Source organism: Brassica rapa, chromosome A10, assembly GCF_000309985.2.
Source record: "Brassica rapa cultivar Chiifu-401-42 chromosome A10, CAAS_Brap_v3.01, whole genome shotgun sequence".
Taxonomy (NCBI): domain Eukaryota; kingdom Viridiplantae; phylum Streptophyta; class Magnoliopsida; order Brassicales; family Brassicaceae; genus Brassica; species Brassica rapa.
Window position 1 is genome coordinate 18800518 of NC_024804.2, and position 25121 is coordinate 18825638.

A 25121-nucleotide genomic window follows, 5' to 3' on the forward strand; every position below is an offset into this window, starting at 1 on the left:
CTACACCATTAGGCTTTTGGCCCGCTCATCATCACCGATTCTACACATGTTGCAAATTTAACAATAACCACAGTAAAGCATAACGCCAAATCTTTGATGGCTAGAGACCTGATGGTCACATCAATAATTAATAAATTTGAAAAAGAATTAATGTGTTTTACAAACAAAATTCCTAAGGATTATTTTAATACATTTTGAAATCAATACATAATGTTTTCATCTTCGCAGAAACTTCTCCGGTTTGTTTACATGTCCAAGGATAAGAAGAGTGCGCTTAGTTTGATGGGCGAATCTCTTTTCTTTATCCACTGTTATCCCTCGTGCATTGGAAGCTCATGCATATACGCCTCTTCTCCATCTGATTCAGCAGCAACACACAAAAGCCAAAGATAAAAACATAACATCACTGGTCTTGGAATGAAACAAATATATTGAGTCGTTCAGACAAACAATGTGATTTAAATTAGGTAATAGACTCATTCTCAGGTCATATACAAAGACTCATGTTTCTTACCGCTTTCGAAATCAGAAGCATCCGCAAGCCTTGCAATGGCAGAAACAAGCGCTTGTTCATGTTCCTGCATCATCCAATAAAAGCAACCAAGTTTCAGTTTTGAACTTTTGATCAATCGTTTATATAAATCAAAGTGTTCTTGTTACGTCTCTGACCTTGAGTAGCTTCTTAGCCTTATCCAGCTCGTGCGGGTCAGGAAGGTTGGAATCAAAAACTCTCTCCACCTAATGTTACACAAAGACACTTCAGACTAAGCAAAATGTTAAAACTCATCCACAGAGAGACAGAGAGATGCCTTACCTCTTTCACAAGTGAGTCTGTGTTGAACAATTCGATCTCATCGAAAAGCTTCCTCCCACCACCGTTTTGTGCTACAAGATGGTCTCTTCTTGGCTGAGTCAATGGAACTCTCCCTAGACCACCATTGCTTAAGGTTCTTCGACTCCCATGTCCTGCATTTAAAGCTGCCCCATTCTCCTCTCCACCCCATCTTATATCTTGCGGTGGAATCTACAAATCATAAAAAAAAAACAGCGTCCTTAAGATTCTTGCAGATCAGGAATCATATTACATACTACGTCGATCCATTTCAAGATTACCTCCTTAAGATCAACCCATTCCCATGTTTCATTCGCTGTGTTTAAGTCATATACCAACGCATGGAGACCCTGTCAGAAAACAATTAGTTGTAACTCAGAATTAATTAAGAACTAAACCATAGCTGAGAAGTCTCTAACTCTCAGCCATAAAGAAGTTACCTCAACTGCATTGTACTGTGTAATTACTGCTTCGTAAAAGCTGTTGTCTTCAGGCCATTTCGTCCACACTTTTCTTCCAATAAGAGCTTCCGCAGGCTCATTAGCTGACACGGCGCCAGACACTAGATGGTTATTGAATGACCTACTTCTAGTAGAACCCATCGATGGATACTGCATTGCACATCACAAATGTTTTTTTTTATAGCCAAAACTATACGGTAACAGAGATTTAAAAAACAGAAACACTTACCGATTGAAATGTCTTCTGCTTCTTCCGAGAAGCTGAGTAAGCCGGACTAGGAAGAACATCGAGAGACTGGTTATTTACATGCCTAACAACTTGGTTTCCACCTCCCTGTCTCCACTCCCTGTTTGGTAGTCCAGTTCCATCATTACAACACAAAAAAAAAAATCACATGTAAAAAAAAAACATTTAGCTTCTTGACCTTATCCTTTTGATAATGTCGTCGTTATGGACACTGGTCAACAGTTCACGGTGTTCATCATCAGATACTCTCAGTTCTTTACGCAGCTCAGTTATCATGCTTTCTTTTTCCTAGAAAGCATACAAATCAAATCCTTTCTTATTGGTATCTGATAATACATTTTCAAGGCAAGGGAGAGAACTGTCTTTTTTATCTAACCCAAGAGATTGCATCAGACTGAGCTTTAAAAGCTCTTAACACAGCACAGTAAGCTTCCTGCTCAAGTATATGAATCTCCACTTCCATCCAAATAAATACTTTTTTTCCTGTCATTTAGAAGAAACACACACTTATGTTATCACTAACGTAAGAGACCACATTCTTAAAACTCAGTTCACAACTCCAGTGCTAAAATTAAACCCCTAGAAACTGTTGTTAGATCTCTCAATAATCGAAAATAAAAGCTACAAAACCCCCCCAAACAAATCGTTCAAAGGTAATTAGCAATTACGAAAGGTTTTAAAGAGATTGACATTACCGCCTTCTTGAGAATGCTGTCCAAAGATATGAAATTGACTCGCAGCAACGGAGAGGCGGTAAAGGGGGCCGGTGGGATCCGGCGTGCGAGTTATGGGGCAGAGTAAATCGAAGGGATCCTTGAGAGATATTGAAATAAGTTTTGACACCTTTTTTTTTTTGTAAGAAAGCTTTTTGCTGTGGATAGAGATTTGATCTTTAAAAGGCGGAAGTGGAGTGTGTTGGGGCTGGGGGGAAGCGTGCGATTAAGAGAGAGAAAGAAGATCGAGGACAAGGGGAGTTCAAGTTTGGTCGGAAAACGCCAGTTTATTTTAAAGACAAGATCACTCGTTCGTGTTTAATTACTTTTTGAGCCTATTGCGTTCTTGTTTAATTGCCTTTTGGGCCTATCGTGATAATGTAGGCCTGTTAGGCCCAGTAATGCTACTTTGAATTGATGATATACTACTGTAATATTTAACCCAAAAGAGTTTTCTTTAAGGTTAAACCAAAACATAGTATAATCAGTCATCTAAAGTTAGGTTTGATTCAGTCTTTTCTAGTTACGTGTTTTTTTTTTGGTCTCACCCGAGTATAGAATATAGAGGTTCCTATGTTTAGCTAGACCCGTTACATAGAATTATAAAGTCTTGCCCATAATTACAAAACAATATTTTCAAGAGAGATCAAATCGGAGCTCATACATAGAAAAGTCAGATGATTATATATAATTCCAAAATATTTTGGTCCTCTTTTGTATATCAGAAGCAAACAACAACAGCAAAAAAAAGAAGACAAACACAAAAGCCAAAGTAACAGGAAAAAACAATTAACCATATTCACATCCTCTAGTTTCCTTTTTGGATTGTCTATACTAGTTGTATTTTATAAACCACCAACACCACCATCATCAACCATATATTTGTAACACAACAAACACCACACAATCCATTCCCCTATGCTTCCAATACATTTCCAGATAATTAGAACACCACGAAGGAATTCAAAAAGAAAAAGAAGGAAAAGTGAAATTACATAAAAAGAAATGAAAGGTTTTAAAGGGGTCCATCATCATAATCATCATCAACTGCTAGTTTTCAGCATTTCTTGAAATCTCCTATACGAATCAACCTTCTCCAACATGAATTTCTCATGACTATATGCAATAAACATATCAGCCAGTTTATCAATCTCATTCATCATCTTCATCTCTTTCCCTTCTTCTTCTTCTTTGCCATCTTTAGCTTTATCATCTTCTAGCTGTTTTAGATAGCTAGAGAGCTGAGATGATTCTGGAAGTTCATCATCATCATCCATCGACTCAGTCGAATGCATTGACTCCCAAGTAGAGTCATACTGGAGATGGGACAAGTAGAGTTCCTCAGGGAGACGCACCGGGGCAGAGACAGGCACCACGTGAGAAGAGCAAAAGTTGTAGTGAAGTCTGAAGGAGCCGAAGAATATATTATTCTTTTGTTTTTTGGAGACTCTCTTTGGATAGAAAGAAGAAGACATTGACAAGAGATTGTATTGCTTCTTCCTCAAAACTCTAACAAGAATGGATGAAGCTCTAGAGATTTTTCGGATTAATCGACAAACTTGAGAGATGATGAAAATTTGGAGTAGGGACTTGAGTTTCACAGAGCTTGATTTTTGTGAAGATGAAGATGAACATTGAGAAGAAGACATTGAAGACGTTGATTTGAGTGGTACTGACATTTTCTATCTCTCTCGTTAGAAAATATTTAGTTAGGAAGGGCTTTAATACTCTCTAGTTGAATGGTAAAGGTTGTGAACGTATGGAATGACTGAAACACCCTTATCTTTTGGACAATTTAAAGGGATGCCATTCTACTTTGAAGATCTTGGTCGTGATCGGGGGTGGTGTGACCCCACTGATCCAGACATGTCTGCAGAATACTAGGAAATATACAGATTTGAAAGAGAGTAGAAGTGACTTTAGATTCAAGTAACTAATAGTACTCATCTGACACTGATCCTTGCTTTTGTACTGTCTATGTTTCAACTACAGTGTTCTAATCTTTGCTAATTTCTCACAATCCATAAGCTAATATATATACTTAAATCTAATCAAGGATAATAATCGTCTATTGGTATATATAGCTAGTGAGCAATGACATCCGCGCGGGGTTTTTGTTGGTGTCTGTCATGTTGATGTCATTAGTCGTTAAGTCCCAAGATAAAATTAACTAGGGTTGAACATCCTTAACTATATTATCTTTTTATCAAAAAAAAAATATCCTTAACTATAAAGTAGTTTGGGTATAAGTTCACGCAAAGTCACTTACACATTATTGGTAATATAAGAAAAATGTCGAGTTGTTTTCAAACACTCTGCTAGTTAAATTCAAAGTGATGTATGATTGTGCATTCTTCAGATTACCAGTGAGTATCTATGAGTCAACACATTCTGCACTGATTAAATTGTATAATTCAGTCGCATCTGGTTAATACATCCAGAGTTTGATGTAACACTACCAAGTATGTAAAACCGAATAACAAACCCTACTACTTTAATTATTAAACGTCACTATTGATTCAAACGGGTATACTAAAGTTGGAGGAGAATCTTAGACCACATGACATTTATAGACCAAATCCCTAGGATCCCCATATGACCATATTATCTACACTGCCAGAAAAGAAAAGTTATACAACCCGCTTCCTATATTTCAAAATATTTGGAAATGCTTACCAATTTTTCTATCTACTTCTCATTTCACAATTTATATTTGGTACAGTTTGTATCTTGGATAAACCACATAAAACGTAACAGAGCTGAACCGTATAATAATTAAGGTTCATAAACTTTTTTGTCTAAATCTTAAAAACCCAAAATCAATTCCAAGCTGCACCGCACTTGCATGTGATCCTAGGATTTTAAGAAAATATAACGACATATAGGCAAAAATGTTATAAATTTTGATATAGTATAACCTAAATTAACCTTCGTAAAATAACGTGACTACGTCACTGCTTACACCGTCCCTGCCAGAGAAGTAAAGGAACAAGAATCCAGCAGAGTCCTCGATCGTGGAGAATTTTTCTTACGAGCCAACAGCGAAGCTGAAAACTTTTGTAACATGGGCTTCATTAATGTCTTTGAGCCCATAAAAATAAAGGGATCATCAAGCTTTCTCCGGGCCCTGTTTATACTGAATAGTCATTCGCCAAAAAACTTTTAATTAAATGGACAAAAAACATTTATATAAAATATAAAAATATATCAAATGTTGGGGTTTTAGTGAGTTTAACCTTTTTAAATTAATACTCTATAAATTAATATACATTAAAAGTTTCTAAAAAATAATATAATTTTATAGTCCCAAATTAAGTTTTTGGTTCAATTAGTATATCGATAAATTAATATCTTTATAAATTAATAAAAAAAAATTATAGTTTTGGTGTAGTCCTAACATTATTAATTTATAGATGTTTCACTTTATAATGAAAATTTCTATATATGCCTTTATCATTTTTGTTGTGAAAATTGTCCAAACTTGATTTTTGAAACGGAGAAGCACACAATAATATATGAACATGCTCTAGAATGATGGAACTTGTCTATTTTTAATTAAATCATGGATAGTCACTAAACACTAGAAGTGGTTAATCCACAACTTTAGCAGGAGAGAGTCTAATATATTTCTTAACAAAACTAAACGAAGATAAATTCTTAGTATGAGTGATTTTTTGGATTTACGATTTGTTTGTTCATTTGGGACGTATTCCAGTTTTTATACGCTTATTAGGATTTTTTTTTTTGTTTTTGCTTAATATACGCTTATTAGTTGCTAATTTTATTTATAGATTCCAGCTGCATATCGATCGTGATTCTTTGATTTAAAATTTCTTCAAATATATATTGCCTTTAACAAAGTCTACCCAAATTTTCCTCTGCTAAAAATACATTAACTTTTTGTTTGTGCGAACAAAGAATAATAGTTACGCAAATAGATAAATAAATTCACCCAGATGTCGAACATTTGTAAAAAAAAATATTGAATTAAAAACTACCAAAAATTTATTATGTAAACACGCGTCGGGGGGCCATATGTGCCTGGCGAAGACGAATGTAAACTACAGGTTCTTGAAAACAATTTGAGAATAAAATAAGTTGAATATTAAAGATCTGTCTAGAAAATGTAAAGAAATAAGAAAAAAGGTTGGAAGTGCAACTTGTAAGAACAGTATTGGGCATTATTTTAACACGTAGGGAGAATCTTACAGTTGTTCCACTGCTGCTTTTCCATTTTAAACTGATTCATTAATTAGAGGTCCACCTTCTGTAATTTTCGAATACCAAACTTCTCTTTATTTTTGGCAGAAATAGCTAGGAGCCATCTAAGAAAATTTAAAATAAGAGGTATTATTAACTTCTAGGAAAAACTAAAATTTAACAAGAACGAGTTACAATTTCAGTTCATGTCAATGTGTTTTGCAAAGATTGAGTTGTTACAAGCATAGTTACTTTTCATGCCCTAGTGCGCGGCTATTGGTTCATTCTATTTTTATTACATTAAACTTATCAAAAACAATCTAAAATGTCTTTGTTCAGTACTAAGTATACAACAAACATTTAAATTATCAAAGATTTAAATAAAAATATAGAATGCTAAAACGATCATTAGTATTAGTATGAAAACATGAAAGTAGAAATATTCAAGGACTGCAATATCTCCATTATCTCCATTAGTGGATGTATTCCTAAGGGGGCTGCAATATCTCCATTATCTTAGTTCTTATTGTGTTTCAGGGGCTTACAGGTGTTGGATTTCGTATTTTGGTGTAGAATTCCGATCTAGGGTTTCTGTGTAGGGGAAGTGATTTGGGTTCCCTGGTTTATGGTTCAGATTATTGAGATTTCTAATACTCTCTTGTGTTGCTTGTGTCTTTCAGAGATAGCGGAACCACATGAAGGAGCAGTCACGGTTGTTTGCGACAGACATATACCCAAGCAAAAGGCACAATTGTAATTCATTGTTGGAGTATCTTCTTATGGTAAGGGGTGTGCTTGAAAGGACATAAGAGATGGAGAAGCTTCTGGGCTTGTGCTTTGTCAACCTGTTTAGGCTAAAAACAAAAAGGGTAGTTGCGTACATGCGTACAAAATGAGAAAAGCTTCTGGACTCATTTTACGTCCTATCTTTGAACGGTTTATGTGTACATGTGTACAAAGAGAGGTAGTTGTAGTCATGGACATTAAAGAAAAATTGTATACAAGTAGGGGCTGATGATTGTGGAAATTGAATCAGTCTATGTATATGTATATTTTAAGTTGGGGTTTTGAATTTTATGCTTTTGTAATGTGAAACTTGATGGAAGTGTGCCCCGGTGTTGTCTACATGCGTACAATAAAGCGTAGTTGTACACATGGACAAGAGAGAGTTTGACATAATTTAAAACAGTCATGACATAATTTGTGGATGGGAGAACGGATTGCTAAAGCTGTAAAATTTGAAGTTGTGATGACATAATTTATGATCATATCCGATTGAGGGGGGGGGGGGGGGGTTTATACATATAGAGATGGGTAAATAAATGTACATGTGTACGAGTTGCATTCGAACAGCTTGTAAGAGACATGGTAGATGAGTGTCAACCCTGTCTAAACAAGCAAGTAAGCGACATGTGTGTATTTTTTAAGTTGGGGTTTTGAATTTATGCGGTTTCTGTAATGTGAAATTTGATGGAAGTATGCCTCGGTGGCGTGTACATGCATGCAATAAAGGGTAGTTGTACGCATGGTCAAGAGACAGTTTGGTACATATTATTTACAAATTTGACTTAATTTAAAACAGTCATGACATAATTTGTGGACGGGAGAAGAAATCGCTAAAGCTGTAAAATTTGAAGTTGTGATAACATAATTTATGAGGATATCGTATTTTTTTGGGGTGGGGGTGGGGTTGTACATATTGCATAGTAAAGTATTCACATGTACACATAATTTCCATTAAGTGCATATTATTAACTATCCACATATACATTATTTCGAGGAACAACATTGGTTTATAATGTACACTAGCTATCAACAAATGTTCACATGTACACAAATGTGAAGGTGGTTGTGTACGGGGGTATATAGGTATGTCCAAAAAGAAGAAGGATGGAGGTGAGTGAATGCGCAATCGTAGAAGAAGGTCTGGTGTATATATGATTCACTACAGTCAGATTGTTCGAGGATGATGTTTTGATTTGGATAGAACATATGTGTATTTTTGTTTTGTGTATACAAATTGTAGCTTGTAGCTTGGCATTGTTGTACACGTGGACAGCTCGTAGCTCCATGATGTACAGTTGACATAGTTGTACACGTGGACAACTTGTAGCTTAGTGTGATTCTGAAGGAAACTGTAAGAACTGTGATTGTGTAATTTTGTTACCAATTTTCCACATCTCATAGAACTAGGCAGTAGAAACATGGTTAATATAATGTAGTTGATGGGAAGAGCGTACATGTGTACGGTTGAGGCAGTGTACGGGGTGTATAGGTAGATGAGGTTTCTAAACCAGCGTAACCAAGTTAGACAAAATGTCCAGAATAGAAATCCGCGACTTGATTAAAGTTTGTGGGCTAAAAGTAAAGTCAATACATATTAAAGAAATTGATTCCATTCGCCAACGATAACCATACAGTGAGCCGTCCGCCATGGAAGATACCTACAAGAAATGAAAGGGTTTTTGTTCAAAGAGTTAAAAACTTGGAGTTACAGTAAACGACATTAACAAAACAAGGTTAATTAGCTCACAAACCACAACTTATGATCCAATAATCAGGTTTTGATTTCTGATGAATTATCTTGTTAACTTTGTGGGTGATGAAGATTGAAGAGGTAAGAGACAAGAATGATAGGGGGAAAGAAGATGGTGAATTGTAGAATTTGATCTGGACCGTCAGAAATAAGAAGTAGATCTAACGGTGGTTGTTAAAAGTTAGATATGTGTCTTGTCCAGATTTGTAATATTAAATCTCAGCCTTTGGCAATAAAGGAAGATCGACGGTTGGGAATAAATCCCGCCAAAAGAATCAGTAGGAAGAAGTTTTATATTTGGTATGTAACGAAAAAGGAAAATGCTTAGTTAGGATCCAACACTAGTTGTTAGAGAAAGTGTGTCTGTATAACAATGTGTCCCAAAGTGTAATTAAAAGAAGGAAAGTGTCTTAGAGTGTAAATCTTTCCAATTATAATAGATCTAGAGTATGCATGGAATGGAATTCGATACTGCTCTATTGATTATGGTCGTACCTATAATTGTTGTTTGGGTGGGTAATGTGGTTTACCACTAAACAAATTAACTTTTTAAAATGAAATTTGAATCTCTCAGTGACTTTTTAATATACAAAATCTTATTGGCGCATCGTACCAAATAATAAACAATTTAAATAAAACTGAAAAGAAGATATCGAAGCATTGGGCCAACACAGATCTTTTTGAACATGTAGAGCCACTTTTATCCATCCTATATCCAGAATATAAATCGATGTCTTTTTATATACTTTATATCAAATTCATGCTCATCAGAAAATAAGTGAATCGTTACAATTATATTTTTAATAAGATGCCCATTAAATATATTCTCCCATATCTCGGGTAGAACAAAATAATATTAGTAAGTATTACTGATTAATTTATAAAGTCCTAATTGTATTCGAAACCCAATAAACCTTTAACTTTAACAAAGGCAGATTTGTTTTGATTGGGCATTTGAGTTATTACATATATTTATATCAATATTTGTAACTATCATTGTGGTTGTGTTAATTATATATTATTATGAAGTTTAAAACCTGTCATTCACAAAATCAATAACATATAGGAAAATCACATATGAAATTTATAAACTTCTGTAGTAGAAAAAAAAACTTCTAAACTTCTTATCAACTGAAAATAAAGCTTTTATAACAGAACATAAATAACTTCTAAAATTCTTAAAACATTGATCATATTGGTTTAAGATAGCTGAGATGATTTCTAAAATATCTTGTGAACTAATAATAATACTCGCGCATGGATCAACCACCTAGTTCACATTAAGTCCGTACGTGGAAGATATTCCTTTCTATAAGTTTCATACAAGTCTGAAGCATTTTAGCAACAAAAAAAAAGTCTGAAGCATATAATGTGTCTATATATACAGTTCAAAACAAATTAACTGGGGTTCAACGGAATCAGCTAGGGTTTTAAATGACTTAATAGTTTAATTGGTTTCCGTGTGAACTTACTATTTTTGTTTACAAACTCTTTTCTGATGTTTCTACAAAAATAAATACATATATATTTTTGTAGAAATATATACATCCAGGAATTAGATAGCATATACATTAAATGAGTATCTTTATGCATGGTTTTAAAAGGATCAATTAGGGTTTTAAAATGAATTAATGATACTAAAATCGATTTCCGTGCGATCTTGCTATTTTTGTGAACAAAGACTTTTTAAATGTTTCTACAATTGAAGAAGGATAGAGACAAGGTCTAAGCAAGTTGGAGTTAAATTAATTTTACACCTTATAATATTTGTTATTGAAATAAGAATTTTGGACTTTTGCAATTATGGCCATTGGATAATTAAAAAAGAGTTATTCTTGGGTTCACCCCCTAGGGTGAACCTCTAGATTCACCAACCAATAGGATTTCATTATTTCAAATTCGATATCTTTTAAAAAAGGAAACAAAATATTGTCAAGTTATATTATATTTTTAAAATGAAAAGGTAAAAAAAAAATTAGTAGTTACAAAAAAAAGAATTTAAAAAAAAAATATTGTTAACGTCGCCAGCAAAACACTAAACCCTAAATCCTATTCCCTAAACCCTAAATCTGAAACCCTAAACCCTTGGGTAAACCTTAAACCCTTGGGTAAACCCTAAACCCTTGGATAAATCATAAATTATAAATCAAAAACACTAAACAGTAAAATTCTAAACCCTTAAGTGTTTTAGTGTTTAGTGTTTTTGATTTAGAGTTTATGATTTATCCAAGGGTCTAGGGTTTATCCAAGGGTTTAGGGTTTCAGATTTAGGGTTTAGGGATTAGGATTTAGGGTTTAGTTTTTTCCTGACGACGTTAAAAATATTTTTTTTGTAATTACTACTATTTTTATTTTTTATCTTTTTATTTTAAAAACATAATATAACTTGACAATATTTTGTTTCTTTTTTTAAAAAGATATTGAATTTGAAATAATGAAATCCTATTGGTTGGTGAACCTAGAGGTTCACCCTAGGGAGTGAACCCAAGAATAAATCATTAAAAAATTCGCACTCCTATCCATTTTGAGAATAATCAAAAGCAAAACGCATCGCCTATATCAATACTCATCCCCTCTTGCACCTGAAGACTTTGGAGGAATGTAAAGAGATTCCACAAAACCAAAGAACAAAACACTTTAGATTTCATTTCGATCGTTATTCCTCAGTTTTTTTTTTGTTTAATCGAATCTTTTTTTCTCAACTACTATAGTTTTTTGGTCTTCCGTTATTTATATCATTGAACGTGCAACAAGATCATATGTTTCTGATGCAAACCTGCCAATCCGAGTCACTCTTGTTTGTTCTTTGATGGATAACATTAACTATGAATCCTCAAACGCTTCACAAGGAAGCAGAGTTCAGCTGCCGCCGCATCCGCAACCGCCCCAGCCGTTTAATCTACAAGACGTGAATATGATCCATTACAATCAATCATCTCCATTGACTATTGAAACGTTCTCGGGTTTACCTCCATATGATTGCACAGCAAATCAATCACTCCCCGTACAGTGTTCATCTTCAAATCCATACTCGCCCTTGTTTCATCCGTGCCATCATCAAGCTTCGGCTTCTCTATCGTTAGACCAATCCCAGTCGATGGTCCCTATGCAACCTCTTCAGGATCATCACTATCTAAAGCCATTATATCAAAGATCATGCGCGAATGATTTTTCCGCAACAAATGCTTCATCAGCCTCATACTCTCTTTCTTTTGAAGCAAGTCAAGATCCACAAGTATGCCGAAAAATCCCTTTAAATCTTTTTTTAATACAATTTCTTTACAACAATGATGTTTCTACTTGATGGTTTTCAGGAACTATGCAGGAGGACCTATAGTAATTCTAATGTAACACAACTGAATTTCTCATCATCACATCATCAACCTAAGCAAACACTTTCAAGATTTTCATCTCATTCTTCCTTCTCAACCCATGGAGGATTCATGGCTTCTAACAGTGGGGCGGTTATCGGGAACAAGACACGGATAAGGTGGACTCAAGATCTTCATGATAAGTTTGTGGAGTGCGTTAATCTCCTTGGTGGTGCTGATAGTAAGTTAGAAGCATTAACGATACTTCAACTTTAGAATTAGAGGAATTAAAATAATTAGTTCTGAATCACTTGATCTAGTAGCTTTGCTTTAGCACAAAGTTATGTTTAGATATGCATATGTATTATGGACAATCACGTAGTAACCATAGTATGTCGATGTTATAATGATGATTACATGAGACAAGTCATTTTATGCGCTCTCATACAACACCATGTGGGGTTGGAAACTTTATTTCGAAGCAATTATGCGCATTGTTTGGGAAAATAAATTGATATTTGTTTTTGAAGATGAAAGTGCCCTTGTTTCTTTGGTGGGTCACTAAAAAGTGTAACTGGTGGAAAACTATGCAGAGGCAACGCCCAAAGCAATATTGAAGCTGATGGATTTTGAAGGACTCACAATATTTCATGTTAAAAGCCACTTACAGGTTAACGTTACTTCTTCTCTATTACATTTTTTTTTGTTTATAAGAAGTTTATACTTGATAGTGCTTGGGTAAAATTTCAGAAGTATAGGATTGCAAAATACATCCCTGACTCTCAAGAAGGTATACTACCACCATCAGCATATATATATATATATATTTAATTTTATATATATATATATATATTAATTTTTGATAAAATACATGTATATTTTGGCAATAATGCAAATCCCGAGAGTTTTGTTGTCGCAGGCAAGTTTGAGAAGATATATTGTTCCAAAGAGCTACTTGACACAAAAACGTATGTTTATTATTAAATAACCCCTCTGTTTGGCCTCCATATAATTCAAAAATTAGTGACCCAATGGCTTGCCGTAGCTATTACAAGAAGATACGATTAACGTTATTCAAAAATATAAATAATGAGCTCATAGTGATTTTAATTTATATTTTGTTTCGTCTGATATCGTGGAGGCAGTGGAGCGCATATAAAAGAGGCACTCCAGCTTCAACTAGACGTTCAGAGGCATCTTCATGAGCAACTAGAGGTAAGTTAGAACATGTATACCTTAGTTAATTTATTTAATATAATTAGGATACATTTTACCACGTAAATACAATCCAGCGTTACAGTTTACGTAGTACTGTGTGGCATTGAGTACTTGTTCCAGCTCCCCCCATTACAGTATCCATGGAGTTAAATAGGAATTCACTCGCCGTTTCCAATGATTTCCTCATAATATTTAGATCATATTTTCTTAGCAAAAAATTATATCTAGATCATATTTAGACATTAAATTCTATTCTTCTACAAAATATTTTAAGCTAGATATCAAAACTTGTTTCTGAGAAGTAATGAAGTATTTTTAGTTTTATGATTGTGTGTTTGAACATTTGTGGCTTTTCTCATTTTTTATATATATCATATACTTATATCAACGTCATTAACCAATGAACTATTTCTCATACTAAACTACTAAATAAATACAGTTTTGACTACTCGTATATTATGATTTATGTGTCTTTCTTTCACTAGATTCAACGAAACCTACAACTGAGAATTGAAGAGCAAGGGAAACAACTAAAAATAATGATAGAACAACAACAAAAGACAAAAGAATGTCTTCTGAAGACACCAAACGCCGAAGTATCATTATCTCACTCCGATTCCGATCACTCTATCCTCCGCCAATCTCAGTATAAGAAGCCGAAGCCCTGCTGCTCACAAGATATGGAGACAGGCAACTCCAATCAAAGATAAGTTGAACAGTGAGAGATTGGCTAAATAGAAAAGGTCTAAAGCATGTTTCTACTCTATTCAAAGTGGTGTAAAGTCATAAGAGTCGCGAAAAGAGAATGTCGAAAGTGCTACTACACACACTAACACTTGTACACAGAATCAGGTACTCAATGTGTGCAAGTGGTGTGTGATGGATCATAGACTATAGATGTGTGAGATTATTCCAAATTAAATATTTGTTTTTAAAAACTCGCACAAAGAGGTAGCTTCGTAAATTAGTAACGCTACTTTTGACACTGTGCATGAACACGTTTTATTCTTTTTTTCCTTTCCTTTCAATATATTCATTCCACTTCAAAGTTCGAATATTCAAATTCTTTATTTTTTTCTCTTTTTCCCCAAAATCGACCACTCTAGTATTACTACAAACAAGATCAGTCTGCATTTGAAAAAAAAAACTGAAGTTGATGAGCTCATAATAGCAAACGGACTAAGGTTATTTTTTTTCTTTCACAAGAGTGATTTTATCATTCGGATCCTCAAATTAAAACCTTAAACAAAGATGGATCTCACCATATGATTATTATTTTAAAAGTTATTAAAAGAAACTAAGAAATCGTACAATGACGATTTATGATATAACATGCAACAACAAACCAGACGGACTACCTTTGTCACGCGGAAAGGTAGTCGAAGCCGTCTTCGTCGCTGTAATAAAAGCCAAGGTTACTAATCGCAGCTGAAAGAGAGTTACTCATAGATGCCGGCTCAGTCGCGAGATACGGCATGTTGTTGAAGGAACGATCAAGACAAGCCACAACGTTGTTCAACTCCTCATCATCTTCATCTTCACCATCACCTTTGGTATGCATCAACTTCTCTGCTCTGTGCTTTAGACTCTGAAACATTATCTCAGGCTCATGCTGCACTGCTCGGAGAACATCCGCAGATGACTGACCAGGCATGGCTCGGGTCACTGCAAAGCTATGCGGTCCATCGCTCTGAGAGACCCTGACAACGCTTGGCCCGCCAAACAAATTGTGAACTCCACCGAGAGCCTCCTCATACGCCCCTCCAAGGAACATACCCAAAAAGTACCTTCCTCCTCCACCGTCAAGCTCGTGCAACGGCAAGCTGGACTCGCCGCCTATGAACTTATCAATCTTCCCATCGCTGTCACACGTCAAATCCGACAAGACCCCGCGAGCCCCTGGCCTTTGGTCGAGCTTATGGATAGGAACTATAGGAAACAGCTGATCAATCCCCCAGAGGTCAGGGATCGAAGTGAAAACCGAAAGGTTGATATTGTAAGTCTGAACCGGATCAGACGCGCCTATAGCCTTCAACACCCACTCGCATAACCCATCAACAGAAGCCAACTGCTCGATACTCAAAACACCGTCTTTGAAACCGTCAACACATCTCTGCTTCAGCTTGTCCACGTATTTACGACTAAGGTTATTTTGAATGGGTGTTTCACTTTTTTGCTCCTGTTTTATAAATTACAAAGAAAAAGGTCCATCTTAAACTTGTTTTCGAAAAAGGCCGTAAATAAATTTGAATTTTTATGATTAAAAACAAGCTCATTTTCCCCAGGCCTGATTTATATTGGTAAGATTGCATTTTCGAGAATTATATGAAGCAAATAATTTTGAGCCCGTCAGGAAAAAGAGCCCATCGGAACCGGGAAGCAATGAAAGTTATATACAATAGAATCTCTATAAATTAAGAATGTTGAGATTTTTAAATTTTATTAATTTATAGAGGTATTAATTTACAAAAAATTTCTTATTTAGATTTTTTTATTTTAAAATATATTTATTCTAAGATAATAAATATTTGATTTTAGTTTATAAACATTAATCGTTATTTTTTAAAATTTCACAGTTATATTAATTTTAATATATTATTTGGTATATAATACATATGCGTAGAACTTAACGTGGTTTTAGATATAATATTACTAAATCTCATCAAAATTTTATAATTGTTAAGAAAATATAAAGATAATTTCATTGTGAATATAAAATAAACAACATAATAATAAGTTTTTACTTATATAAAAAATATATAAATTATTAATTTATAATTTTAATGGAGTTATATATTTACATAGAAATTTTTTTAACATATTGTGTTATTATTTATCGATTAGTGTCAAATTTTGAACCGGTCCAAATTGAGACCGATGAAATTTATTAATTTATAAAAATTATTAATTTATCAAGTATTATTTTATATCTGTTTTACTGTATTACTGTATTTGTTGACAACAATTTTCAAAAATAGTTGAGCTTTATATTCTAAAAAAAAATAAAAGAACTCAACTTTGTTAAAATGCAATCAGTACTCAGGTCATTATAAAAAGAAAATGAATTAATATTAAATAAACTTTAATTTAAATTAATTATTATCTCAAAATCATAACACGAGTCACAGCAAAGTTAAATTTTCTTTAAAAAACGTTTTCCAAATTAATGAAAATAACTAATCCAAAAAACTCTTTTAAGAATTTTTTTAGTGCAGAGTTAGTTATGTTAAATTCAACTTGTATTTCAATGCCATTCTGCCTTTTTGTCGTCTATTGGCATTATACATGCATGGCTAATTGGTAGTGTTAGAATATTGTTTTTTATGATAGTTTTGAATATCTCCCGTTATTTTTTGGGTGATATTATATAAGGAGGTGACTATTGACTAACACACGTAATAGAAGTGTCAGGAAATCTTTATGAAAATTTCACCATTGGTGTGACACAATGTCGACATTCGAGATAATCAATACTTTCTTATACGACCACTCAATTATTATAACTCATTTGATAAAAATAGTTTTTTTTACTATAAGTTATAACTCGTCTATAATTTCGCGGCGAAGCTCTATAGTATTTCACATCACTTGGAGACTGTTTTTTTTTCTTTTTTTTTTTGAGAAAACTGTTTTTTTTTTTCTTTAAGATGTTAATACCGATAAGATAAACACATCTTAGATCCAGCAGTTATGTTATACGCTTAACGTAGTATCACCATTTTTATATAAAAAACTAGAGGTAGAATGAAGTTTGGAAGAAGACATGCATCGGATAATGATCCTTCGCATGAAATGTGCAGTGAACAAGCTACTCATTGCTGCAAATGCTACGATATCTCCGAAATATTTTCGACCGAAACGAGACAGACCACTTCGCTTTCAAAGCAATCTTCGGAGTGTGTGGAAACTGATATTTCAACGGTATAAATTTTTTCATCCATCGTTAAATGAATTACTGAACTTGTTATAAGTTGTATATATATAGAGAATGAATTGTAAGTAACTAAGGTTCATGCATGGTCTCAGCAGGAGCCAGCGGGGTCTTCATTGGCCTCTGAGTTCACAAGCTCATCTCCCATTAAAACAAGGATCAAGTGGACGACAGATCTCCATGACAAGTTTGTAGAGTGTGTCAATCACCTTGGTGGCCCCATGAGTATGATCTCTTCACAATATTCACATACTCATCTTTATTGAAATTTTGTTAATGAAAAAAAAAAAAAAATATATGATTAGTTACCTATTATTTCCAATTGATCATTAAACTCCTAGAAGCGACACCAAAGCAGATCTTGAAGATGATGAGAACAGATGAATTGACCATCTACAAAGTCAAGAGCCATCTTCAGGTAATACCACAGTGTTTCCTTTTTATATTATGATCATATGATTCATTTTCTTGCCTAACTATCTTGTATCATCTAAATCAGAAATATCGAACACATAAACATGTTCAAAATTCCATGCAAGGTAAATTCATATTATTGTTAACTGACTCACTAACTCATTGAACTAAGCGTTAAATGTTCTGTAGGAACAAGTTTGAAAGAAGAGGAGATTCATCTGGAGGGTTCAGGGATCAAAGAGTTTATGAGATTGCAAGATAAAGTGGGACAACATCTTCAAGAACAACTAGAGGTTTGTTCCTTTAACATTAGCATTTATGTGTAATACTACCAAGAACATACTGCTAAATCCATTTTTCCTGAATCTAAAGTCAAAATCAATAATTAAAATCAAAAGAGAAGATATTGAATTATATAGCCTCCTTACTTTTTATTCATTTTCTAAAATATTTTTTTTTGTTTTTGTTTGTTTCTGCAGATCCAAAGAGAATTATACTTGGTGGTTGAAGAACAAAATAAAAAACTCCACGAGATGATTACATTTCAAAAACAAAATAACTCGTAAATACAGTAAAATAAGAGAAGAACTTACATGTAGTTACTAGCTATCGTGAGTTATAAGAACAAGAAAAATGTAGTTGTGGTGAGATTATATGTTTTATATATTTAAGAATAATCTCTACAAGAGAGTTTGCTTATAAAAATCAAACAAACCATACAAGTGATGTCAAGTTACGTGAATTTGGGCGGATCGTTCAAGGCCTAATACCTTTGTTTAATTTTAATGGGCTGTTAATGGGCTTTAAAAAGAGTTTGAGCCCACCCGACAAAACTGATTTAATAAAACACAAAAACCCCATCTCATCCCTCACCTGTCTTCTCCGGCACAGCTTCTTCCGATGATCCTTGGAGATGGCAAATGAAATGCAGCGAATTGAGCTGAGTCGAATCAGTTCCAAACTCGTAAAAGATTCATAAAGGTAAAACCTTTTGATCTGCTCAACTCTATATGCGTACATTAACATCAAGAACCAAGCAATGACACTTGCCCGTAACCCTAGTAGATTCACAACTCTTCTCAAACGGCTCTCACACCTCTCTGTAGAAAACCCATTTACGCCCCTAAGCTCCGCAACTCAAAAGCCTAGATCTTTCGCCACCCAGAGAACTCGAAACGGGATCCGAGTCACTCCCACTATCAGAAAAATGGCGGAGGAAGCGATGCTGGATTACTTCTACTCCACCAGGAGCTTGCAGTACATGGTAGCCGAGAGCATGAGCAAGAACAGTCCCATCTTCATCGAGAATCTACTCAAGAAGGTGAGCTGCGTCTCTGCTTCTGACATCAACCAATCCATCACCAAACATCTGAGGTTTCACCCCGTCAACGAGTTCGAGCCTTTCCTCGAGAGCTCGGGTCTCAAGCCTAATGAGTACACTCATCTCATCCCCTCTGGTGAGATTTTCTTGAACGAGCTGTTGCTTGAGAATCATCATGTTTTGTGTTACTGTGGAGTTGACCCCAAGAAGATTGGGAAGATCTTCGAGGAGGCTAGGGATGTGTTCGGGTATGAAACTGGTGTTTTGGCTTCGAAGATTAAGGTTTATGAGGATTTTGGGTTTAGTAGATTGTTTCTGTCGAAGTTAATAGCTTGTTGTCCGAGAATGTTGGTTGGGGGTACGGATATGGAGCTTGTTGAAGTTATTAAGAAGCTGAGAGCTATAGGGATTGATTCTGATTGGGTGATGAAGAACCTCTCAGAGGAGGTTTCTTATGATTGGAGCTCAGTGCTTTGTGCTCTAACGTTGCTTAGAGTAATATGCAACGATGAGAATGAGTTGTATGGGTTAATCAAGAACCATCCAAGACTCATTTTTGAGAGCTCAGGGAAATGGACACTGATTCTAGTTGGATTCGAGACGAAACTCGGCTTATCCGCAAGAGAACTCTACTCTTTGTTTCAGAAACTCCCTCAGATGCAAGTGGAGAAATGCGTTTCGAATCTAAGAAGATGCTTCTTGTTCCTGAAAGAGATAGACATGGAGGACGACGAGATCCAAAAGGTGTTTCGGTCTCACTCGTGGTGGATTAGTTCGTGTACGTTGAAGAAAACAAGCAGCTTGCTGGTTAACTTGAAAGCTTACAAAACGAGAGTTTGTAAAGTCGTTAAAGAGAATCCAGAGGAGATGAAGAAATGGACAATGGGCTCAAAAGTCCATCCCTTACCAGCTACAGAAGTGTACCTAGACTCTAAAGCGATGAAGACTCAGTTTTTACTCGACCTCGGGTACGTGGAAGGCTCAGAGGAGATGGAGAGAGCAGGGAAGAGTTTCCGCGGGAGAGGGTCCGAGCTCAAAGAGAGGTTCGACGTTCTTGTGAGGTTTGGTTTGGACGAGGAAGATGTCAAGGAGATGGTGAAAGCGTCTCCTAATATTCTCACGCAAGCAAGCGATGTGCTGGAAACTAAAGTTAGGTACCTTGTGGAGGAGTTAGGCTACCCGCTTTCGACTTTGGTGACGTTCCCTTCGTGTTTGAAGTTCACTCTCGAGAGGATGAAGGTGAGGTTCGCGATGTTTGCGTGGCTTAAGGGTAGAGGCAAAGCGGATCCTAAGCTTGCGGTTAGTACTTTGCTTGCTTGTTCGGATAAAGACTTTGCGAGGTATTTTGTTAGCCGTCATCCTGATGGGCCTAAGCATTTGGAGGAGTTGAAGAAGAAGCAACAGCTTCTTTGATTATTAGTCTGTAACAAAAGATTGTATTAGTCTTTGATCACTCTTTATTTATTGGAAAATTTTTAGTTTTGAAAAATTGGCTGACGTGTAATTGTGCGGCCACGTGGCAAAGGGAGGAGCTGATATGTTGTTTGACTTGTTGACTCTAACGTCCGTAACTGCTTTTGCTGACGTGGAGTATTCGCGCCATCTCTCCCTTCACTCTATAGGCGCCTCTTCTCTCCTACGGATTTTCTTTCTGGTTTGGTTTCCGTGAAAAGGCGAGAGAGAAAGTGCGAGAAAATCCGAGAATCTCTTCTCTCTCTCTCTCTTTCTCCTTTTCTTCTTCGTTCGACGGAGCTTGAGAGTATCAGTTCTCTGCATCTAAGCATTATCTCCCTCTTCTTTCTCCTTCGTGGAGATGACGATCAAACAGCAATGGCGATGCCTCGCTGCAGCTATGCTCACGGCGATGCTGTTTGCGCTGGCTGAAACCGATACTGATCCGCTCGAAGGTAATTTTCAGATTCTCTCAATCTTCGAATGAGGATCGTTCTCCGTCGTTCCTTCTCTGGTTAAGAAAAAACGTTTAATGGAACTGAGCATGAGTTGATAATTTCACTTACATCGGAACGAACTCATGATTGTTATCTAGGATCAGTGAATTGATAGAAACGCTTTCTTGCCTGGTGCTTGATCATGTAATCGTTCTGTATTGGTGTATCTTTGTTAGTTTCGGCTCTTCAAGATGTCTACAAGTCCCTGAACAATCCACCGCAGCTGAGAGGATGGAAACTGGAGGGAGGAGATCCATGCGGTGAAGTCTGGATGGGAGTTTTCTGTTCTGGATCGTCTATAGTCGACCTGTAAGTTTCCTCAGTTTAATCATAGTTCGAACAGATTCTGATTCATGATTGCTACCGCAGAGAACTACGAGGGTTAAAGCTTTTGGGGAGTCTTGGAAACCAGCTTCAACATCTCCACAATTTGAAGAACTTGTAAGCAAACTTTCCTCTTCTTGATTGTTAGAGGCTTTGCATCATTGAATCCTATTTTTTCCTTTGTCTTAGGGACGTTAGCTTCAATAACCTTCAAGGTGAAATTCCGTTTGGCTTGCCTCCAAATACTACCCACATGTAAGCGTTTCATCCAACTTCGTTCATCATTTAAGCTTACACCGGAGTGCAATTCAAGAGTGTCTTCTTTGTTTGTCGATTACAGAAACTTGGCCTATAACAATCTGACCCAGGGTCTCCCTTTTTCCTTACCTCTTATGACATCTCTTGTGTACCTGTAAGTGCCTTATTCCAAATCTGCATCGCCCTTCCTTTTTCACTGATTTTGTCTAGGTAATGGCTTCCTCTGTCTGTCCTCTAGGAATTTGAGCCATAATTCATTAACTGGAGCTCTTGGAAATGTGTTTTCTGGGCTACAAATTAAAGAAATGTGAGTCTTAGGTTCAGTTATGTTAGCCTTTCATCACGATATGTAGATAACCAAATGTCACGCGTATTCATATAAACGTTGAATTTGCCAGGGATCTGTCATTCAATAACCTGACGGGAGATCTACCGAGCTCTTTTGGATCTCTGATGAATCTAACTTCACTGTAAATATCTCAGAATTTGATTTCTAATCTGCTTTCTGCACGTAGGTGTAACCTAAAAATGGTTTTGCTGCTGTGATAACAAAACTGCAGGTACCTCCAGAACAACAGGTTTACCGGATCAATCATCTATCTCTCGGATCTACCTTTAACTGACCTGTAATTAACTCTCTTTGTGCTTTGATTTTGCATTTCATTTGAGCTTCCTATTATTTAATCTAGCTCAAAACGTTTGTTCTTACACATGTCTTCAGGAATATCGAAGATAACCAGTTCAGTGGTATTATCCCAAGTCATTTTCAGTCCATTCCTCATCTGTGGTGAGTTACCTACTCCCCTCGTCTCAAAATATTGGGTCAGACCTCTAAGGCTCAATGATTATTAATGGTGTTATGCCGAGCAGGATTTGGGGAAACAAGTTCCATGTAGAGCCCAACTATAAACCGTGGAAATTCCCTTTGGATGTCATACCAATGATTCAAAATGCTACTGGCTATCCAACTACCGAGTCAAGTGCCATTATGAACTTTCCTAGACCTCAGAAGGTTATAAAGAAGAAGAAGAAGGGCATAGGAGCAGGGAGTATGGTTTTACTGGTTGGTGGAGTGGCGTTGCTTGGAACTTTCTTTGCACTTTTCGCAGTTGGAATGAATCATCGACGAGCACAAAACCTTGCCGCTAGTCACAGAAGCAACAATAGCACAACGTACACTCTTCCAGTCAGTACAGGCCGAGGTGAAACTATTATGCCTTTCTTTGCCCCTCATTGTTGCAATTCTGATTCCTTACTGATTTTTTTACCTTTGCATGTAACAGAATTTTCTGCTGCACCTGAAGATAACCCACAGATGAAAAGGATCCGGCCACCACCAGTTCCTCAGCTGAGACGTGTACCTCCTCCACCTGTCAGAATCGATAAGCCAGCAGGACGAAAAAGCTTCTCTGCTTCATGCCAATATCCAGCGTATGCGAAGCTTTTCTCAGCTGCAGAGCTTCAACTGGCAACTGACGGTTTCAGTGAGGAAAACCTACTTGGAGAGGGTCCTATTGGTTCTGTTTACAGAGCAAAGTTGCCTGATGGTCAAGTATATATCTTCTCCTCTCTCTCTTCTTCGAAAGTTCTAAATGAGAAATTTTCATTATACGTTTCTCATCCATTGATGTTTCAGTTTGCGGCTGTGAGAAACATCCCAATGTCTTCGCTGTCTTTACATGAAGAGGAAAAATTTACTGAAGTGCTTCAGACAGCTTCGAAACTAAGACATCCAAACATTGTGACCCTTCTCGGTTTCTGCATTGATAATGGGCAGCACCTTCTTGTCTATGAGTATGTTGGGCATTTGTCCTTGTACAATGCTATGCATGACAAAGTATACAAGCCACTTTCATGGGGCTTGCGTCTCCGCATTGCTATTGGAGTTGCCCGAGCTCTTGAGTAAGTATCTTTATCTTCTCAAAGATTAATAGTAGTAGCTTATTCCCAATCCGTGCATGGATTTTTTTGACATGGTGAATCTAAATTTTCAGCTATTTGCACTCGTCGTTTAGCCTTCCTATTGCACATAGCGATCTGAAAGCAACAAACATTTTGCTAGACGAAGAACTTACACCTCGTATTGCTGACTGTGGGCTTGCTAGTTTAAGGCCACTTACAAGCAACAGTGTCAAGCTTCGGGTAAGTAAAGAACGGTTATATTATTCTGTGTCTCGATTACTTCTAATGACTGATACCTAATGAGTTTTGTAATACTTGGCGCAGGCTTCAGAGATAGCGATACAAAACACTGGCTACATTGCACCAGAACACGGACAACCAGGAAGCAGTGGCACAAAGAGCGACACTTTTGCACTGGGTGTGCTACTCTTGGAACTGTTAACAGGAAGGAAAGCATTTGACAGGTAACACAATGCATTTCAAATACTTGCTGGGTGCATGCAATAGATAAGCCTTTTGGTTGAATTATTTGCAGCTCGCGACCAGAAGGAGAACAGCTGCTGGTGAAATGGGCATCAACCAGACTTCATGACAGGCGAAGCTTAGAACAGATGATTGATCAAGGCATAGTCGGCACATTCTCCTCAAGAGTCGCCTCACACTACGCAGACATTATCTCCCTATGCACTCAGGTGAACTGTCTATAGCTTCTTCCTTACAAATACAATAACTAAATCATTCGTTTCAAAAAGCAGGCAGAGAAGGAGTTTAGACCACCGGTTTCAGAAATAGTGGAAGCACTCACTTCACTGATACAGAAACAGAACAAGGAATCAAGCAGCGTAGCAGACAAGACAGAGATTGACCCTTTTAGCAAATCTTTCTGCTCTACACGCACACGTTTCCTCTCCTCACCTACCTCCAGCCACATCTCCAACTGAAACTTTTCCTGTATCTCATTCTTCTTCATATTCGTTACTTTCAAAACAATAGTTCAGAGCATGTGATGATGATAATAATAAACTTGTCATTGTAAAAAGGAAGTTTCTTAGTATAGCATAAATAATAAAAAAATAGTTTGAACAAGACAACACCCTGCAGTAAGAAAAAATCTGAAACTAAGTTTTCTAGCCATTCACAATCCCAACTAAAAAAAACTATAGCTGACTTTACATCAGCTAACTATATCCTAATCTCATCTACAGGTAACATCAGATATAAACCACAAAACACACGAGAAGGGGAATTTTTATAATTGCTAGATCGATTAAGAACATAATGATCATAAGTGTCAAGGTAAAGGGAACATACTATCTCTAACGATCTTAATGACAGGACACCATATTCTATTTGTTGACACAAGTTCACACTAAGTTTCAGCTTATATAAAAACTCCCCTAAAAACCTTGAAAATGTATAATGAAAAGAAAAATTGTTTTGTTCTTTTTAAAAAGGAAAATATTTGACAAAAAATGGCCTGGCTAAAAAAACATGACCACTTTAA

At 36.0% G+C, this 25121-nt stretch overlaps 6 protein-coding genes across 7 annotated transcripts; 3 read left to right on the top strand and 3 right to left on the bottom strand.

Moving 5' to 3' along the window:
- Positions 1-101: 101 nt before the first annotated feature.
- Positions 102-2466, bottom strand: LOC103847017 (protein EMSY-LIKE 2). Its single transcript, XM_009124044.3, has 10 exons — positions 2236-2466; positions 1917-2023; positions 1719-1828; positions 1523-1640; positions 1273-1443; positions 1114-1182; positions 815-1024; positions 670-738; positions 515-578; positions 102-358 (listed from the first exon to the last, which is right to left on the bottom strand). Exons 2-10 carry the CDS (start codon positions 2001-2003, stop codon positions 312-314), a joined length of 945 nt encoding a protein of 314 aa, XP_009122292.1. The 5' UTR covers positions 2004-2023; positions 2236-2466; the 3' UTR covers positions 102-311.
- Positions 1916-6836, bottom strand: LOC103847018. Its single transcript, XM_033281960.1, has 2 exons — positions 2236-6836; positions 1916-2023 (listed from the first exon to the last, which is right to left on the bottom strand). Exon 1 carries the CDS (start codon positions 3930-3932, stop codon positions 3297-3299), a length of 636 nt encoding a protein of 211 aa, XP_033137851.1. The 5' UTR covers positions 3933-6836; the 3' UTR covers positions 1916-2023; positions 2236-3296.
- Positions 6837-11471: 4635 nt separating this feature from the next.
- Positions 11472-14573, top strand: LOC103847019 (myb family transcription factor PHL5). Its single transcript, XM_018655300.2, has 7 exons — positions 11472-12224; positions 12304-12541; positions 12894-12970; positions 13051-13090; positions 13220-13268; positions 13446-13515; positions 14004-14573. Exons 1-7 carry the CDS (start codon positions 11799-11801, stop codon positions 14226-14228), a joined length of 1125 nt encoding a protein of 374 aa, XP_018510816.1. The 5' UTR covers positions 11472-11798; the 3' UTR covers positions 14229-14573.
- Positions 14574-14715: 142 nt separating this feature from the next.
- LOC103847569 (arginine decarboxylase 2) lies at positions 14716-15706 on the bottom strand (the record flags this gene model as incomplete). The annotated part of the gene is made up of 1 exon (XM_033281774.1): positions 14716-15706. A coding segment is annotated over one exon (825 nt), but the record flags the coding sequence as incomplete, so codon positions are not given.
- A 436-nt stretch (positions 15707-16142) lies between these two features.
- On the top strand, positions 16143-25037 carry LOC103847022 (protein STRUBBELIG-RECEPTOR FAMILY 2). 2 transcript variants are annotated; one of them, XM_009124049.3, is made up of 16 exons: positions 16143-18844; positions 21310-21442; positions 21503-21574; positions 21647-21712; positions 21798-21869; positions 21954-22022; positions 22114-22185; positions 22276-22341; positions 22437-22502; positions 22586-22917; positions 22999-23267; positions 23352-23617; positions 23710-23857; positions 23942-24081; positions 24153-24309; positions 24373-25037. In XM_009124049.3, the coding sequence occupies exons 2-16, from the start codon at positions 21405-21407 to the stop codon at positions 24556-24558; spliced, it is 2019 nt and encodes a 672-aa protein (XP_009122297.1). In that variant the 5' UTR covers positions 16143-18844; positions 21310-21404; the 3' UTR covers positions 24559-25037. The 2 variants fall into 2 exon arrangements, with proteins under 2 accessions (XP_009122297.1, XP_009122296.1); XM_009124048.3 differs by lacking the exon at positions 16143-18844 and adding an exon at positions 20740-21091.
- LOC103847023 (transcription termination factor MTEF18, mitochondrial) lies at positions 18838-20673 on the top strand. The gene has a single exon (XM_009124051.3). The coding sequence runs from the start codon at positions 18903-18905 to the stop codon at positions 20595-20597; it is 1695 nt and encodes a 564-aa protein (XP_009122299.1). The 5' UTR covers positions 18838-18902; the 3' UTR covers positions 20598-20673.
- Positions 25038-25121: the final 84 nt, after the last annotated feature.

Bases quoted from the DNA above. Each gene is read 5' to 3' on its own strand.
- LOC103847017 (XM_009124044.3), bottom strand. From the start codon at position 2,003: ATGGAAGTGGAGATTCATATACTTGAGCAGGAAGCTTACTGTGCTGTG. The intron at 1,829-1,916 runs GTTAGATAAAAA...TATGCTTTCTAG, and splicing joins AGTCTGATGCAATCTCTTGG to GAAAAAGAAAGCATGATAAC. The intron at 1,641-1,718 runs GTCAAGAAGCTA...ACTACCAAACAG, and splicing joins GACATTATCAAAAGGATAAG to GGAGTGGAGACAGGGAGGTG.
- LOC103847018 (XM_033281960.1), bottom strand. From the start codon at position 3,932: ATGTCAGTACCACTCAAATCAACGTCTTCAATGTCTTCTTCTCAATGT.
- LOC103847022 (XM_009124048.3), top strand. From the start codon at position 20,998: ATGACGATCAAACAGCAATGGCGATGCCTCGCTGCAGCTATGCTCACG. The intron at 22,186-22,275 runs GTAAATATCTCA...ACAAAACTGCAG, and splicing joins CTGATGAATCTAACTTCACT to GTACCTCCAGAACAACAGGT. The intron at 23,858-23,941 runs GTAAGTAAAGAA...TACTTGGCGCAG, and splicing joins GCAACAGTGTCAAGCTTCGG to GCTTCAGAGATAGCGATACA.
- LOC103847023 (XM_009124051.3), top strand. From the start codon at position 18,903: ATGACACTTGCCCGTAACCCTAGTAGATTCACAACTCTTCTCAAACGG.
- LOC103847019 (XM_018655300.2), top strand. From the start codon at position 11,799: ATGGATAACATTAACTATGAATCCTCAAACGCTTCACAAGGAAGCAGA. The intron at 12,542-12,893 runs GTAAGTTAGAAG...AAAACTATGCAG, and splicing joins TCTCCTTGGTGGTGCTGATA to AGGCAACGCCCAAAGCAATA. The intron at 13,269-13,445 runs GTATGTTTATTA...TCGTGGAGGCAG, and splicing joins GAGCTACTTGACACAAAAAC to TGGAGCGCATATAAAAGAGG.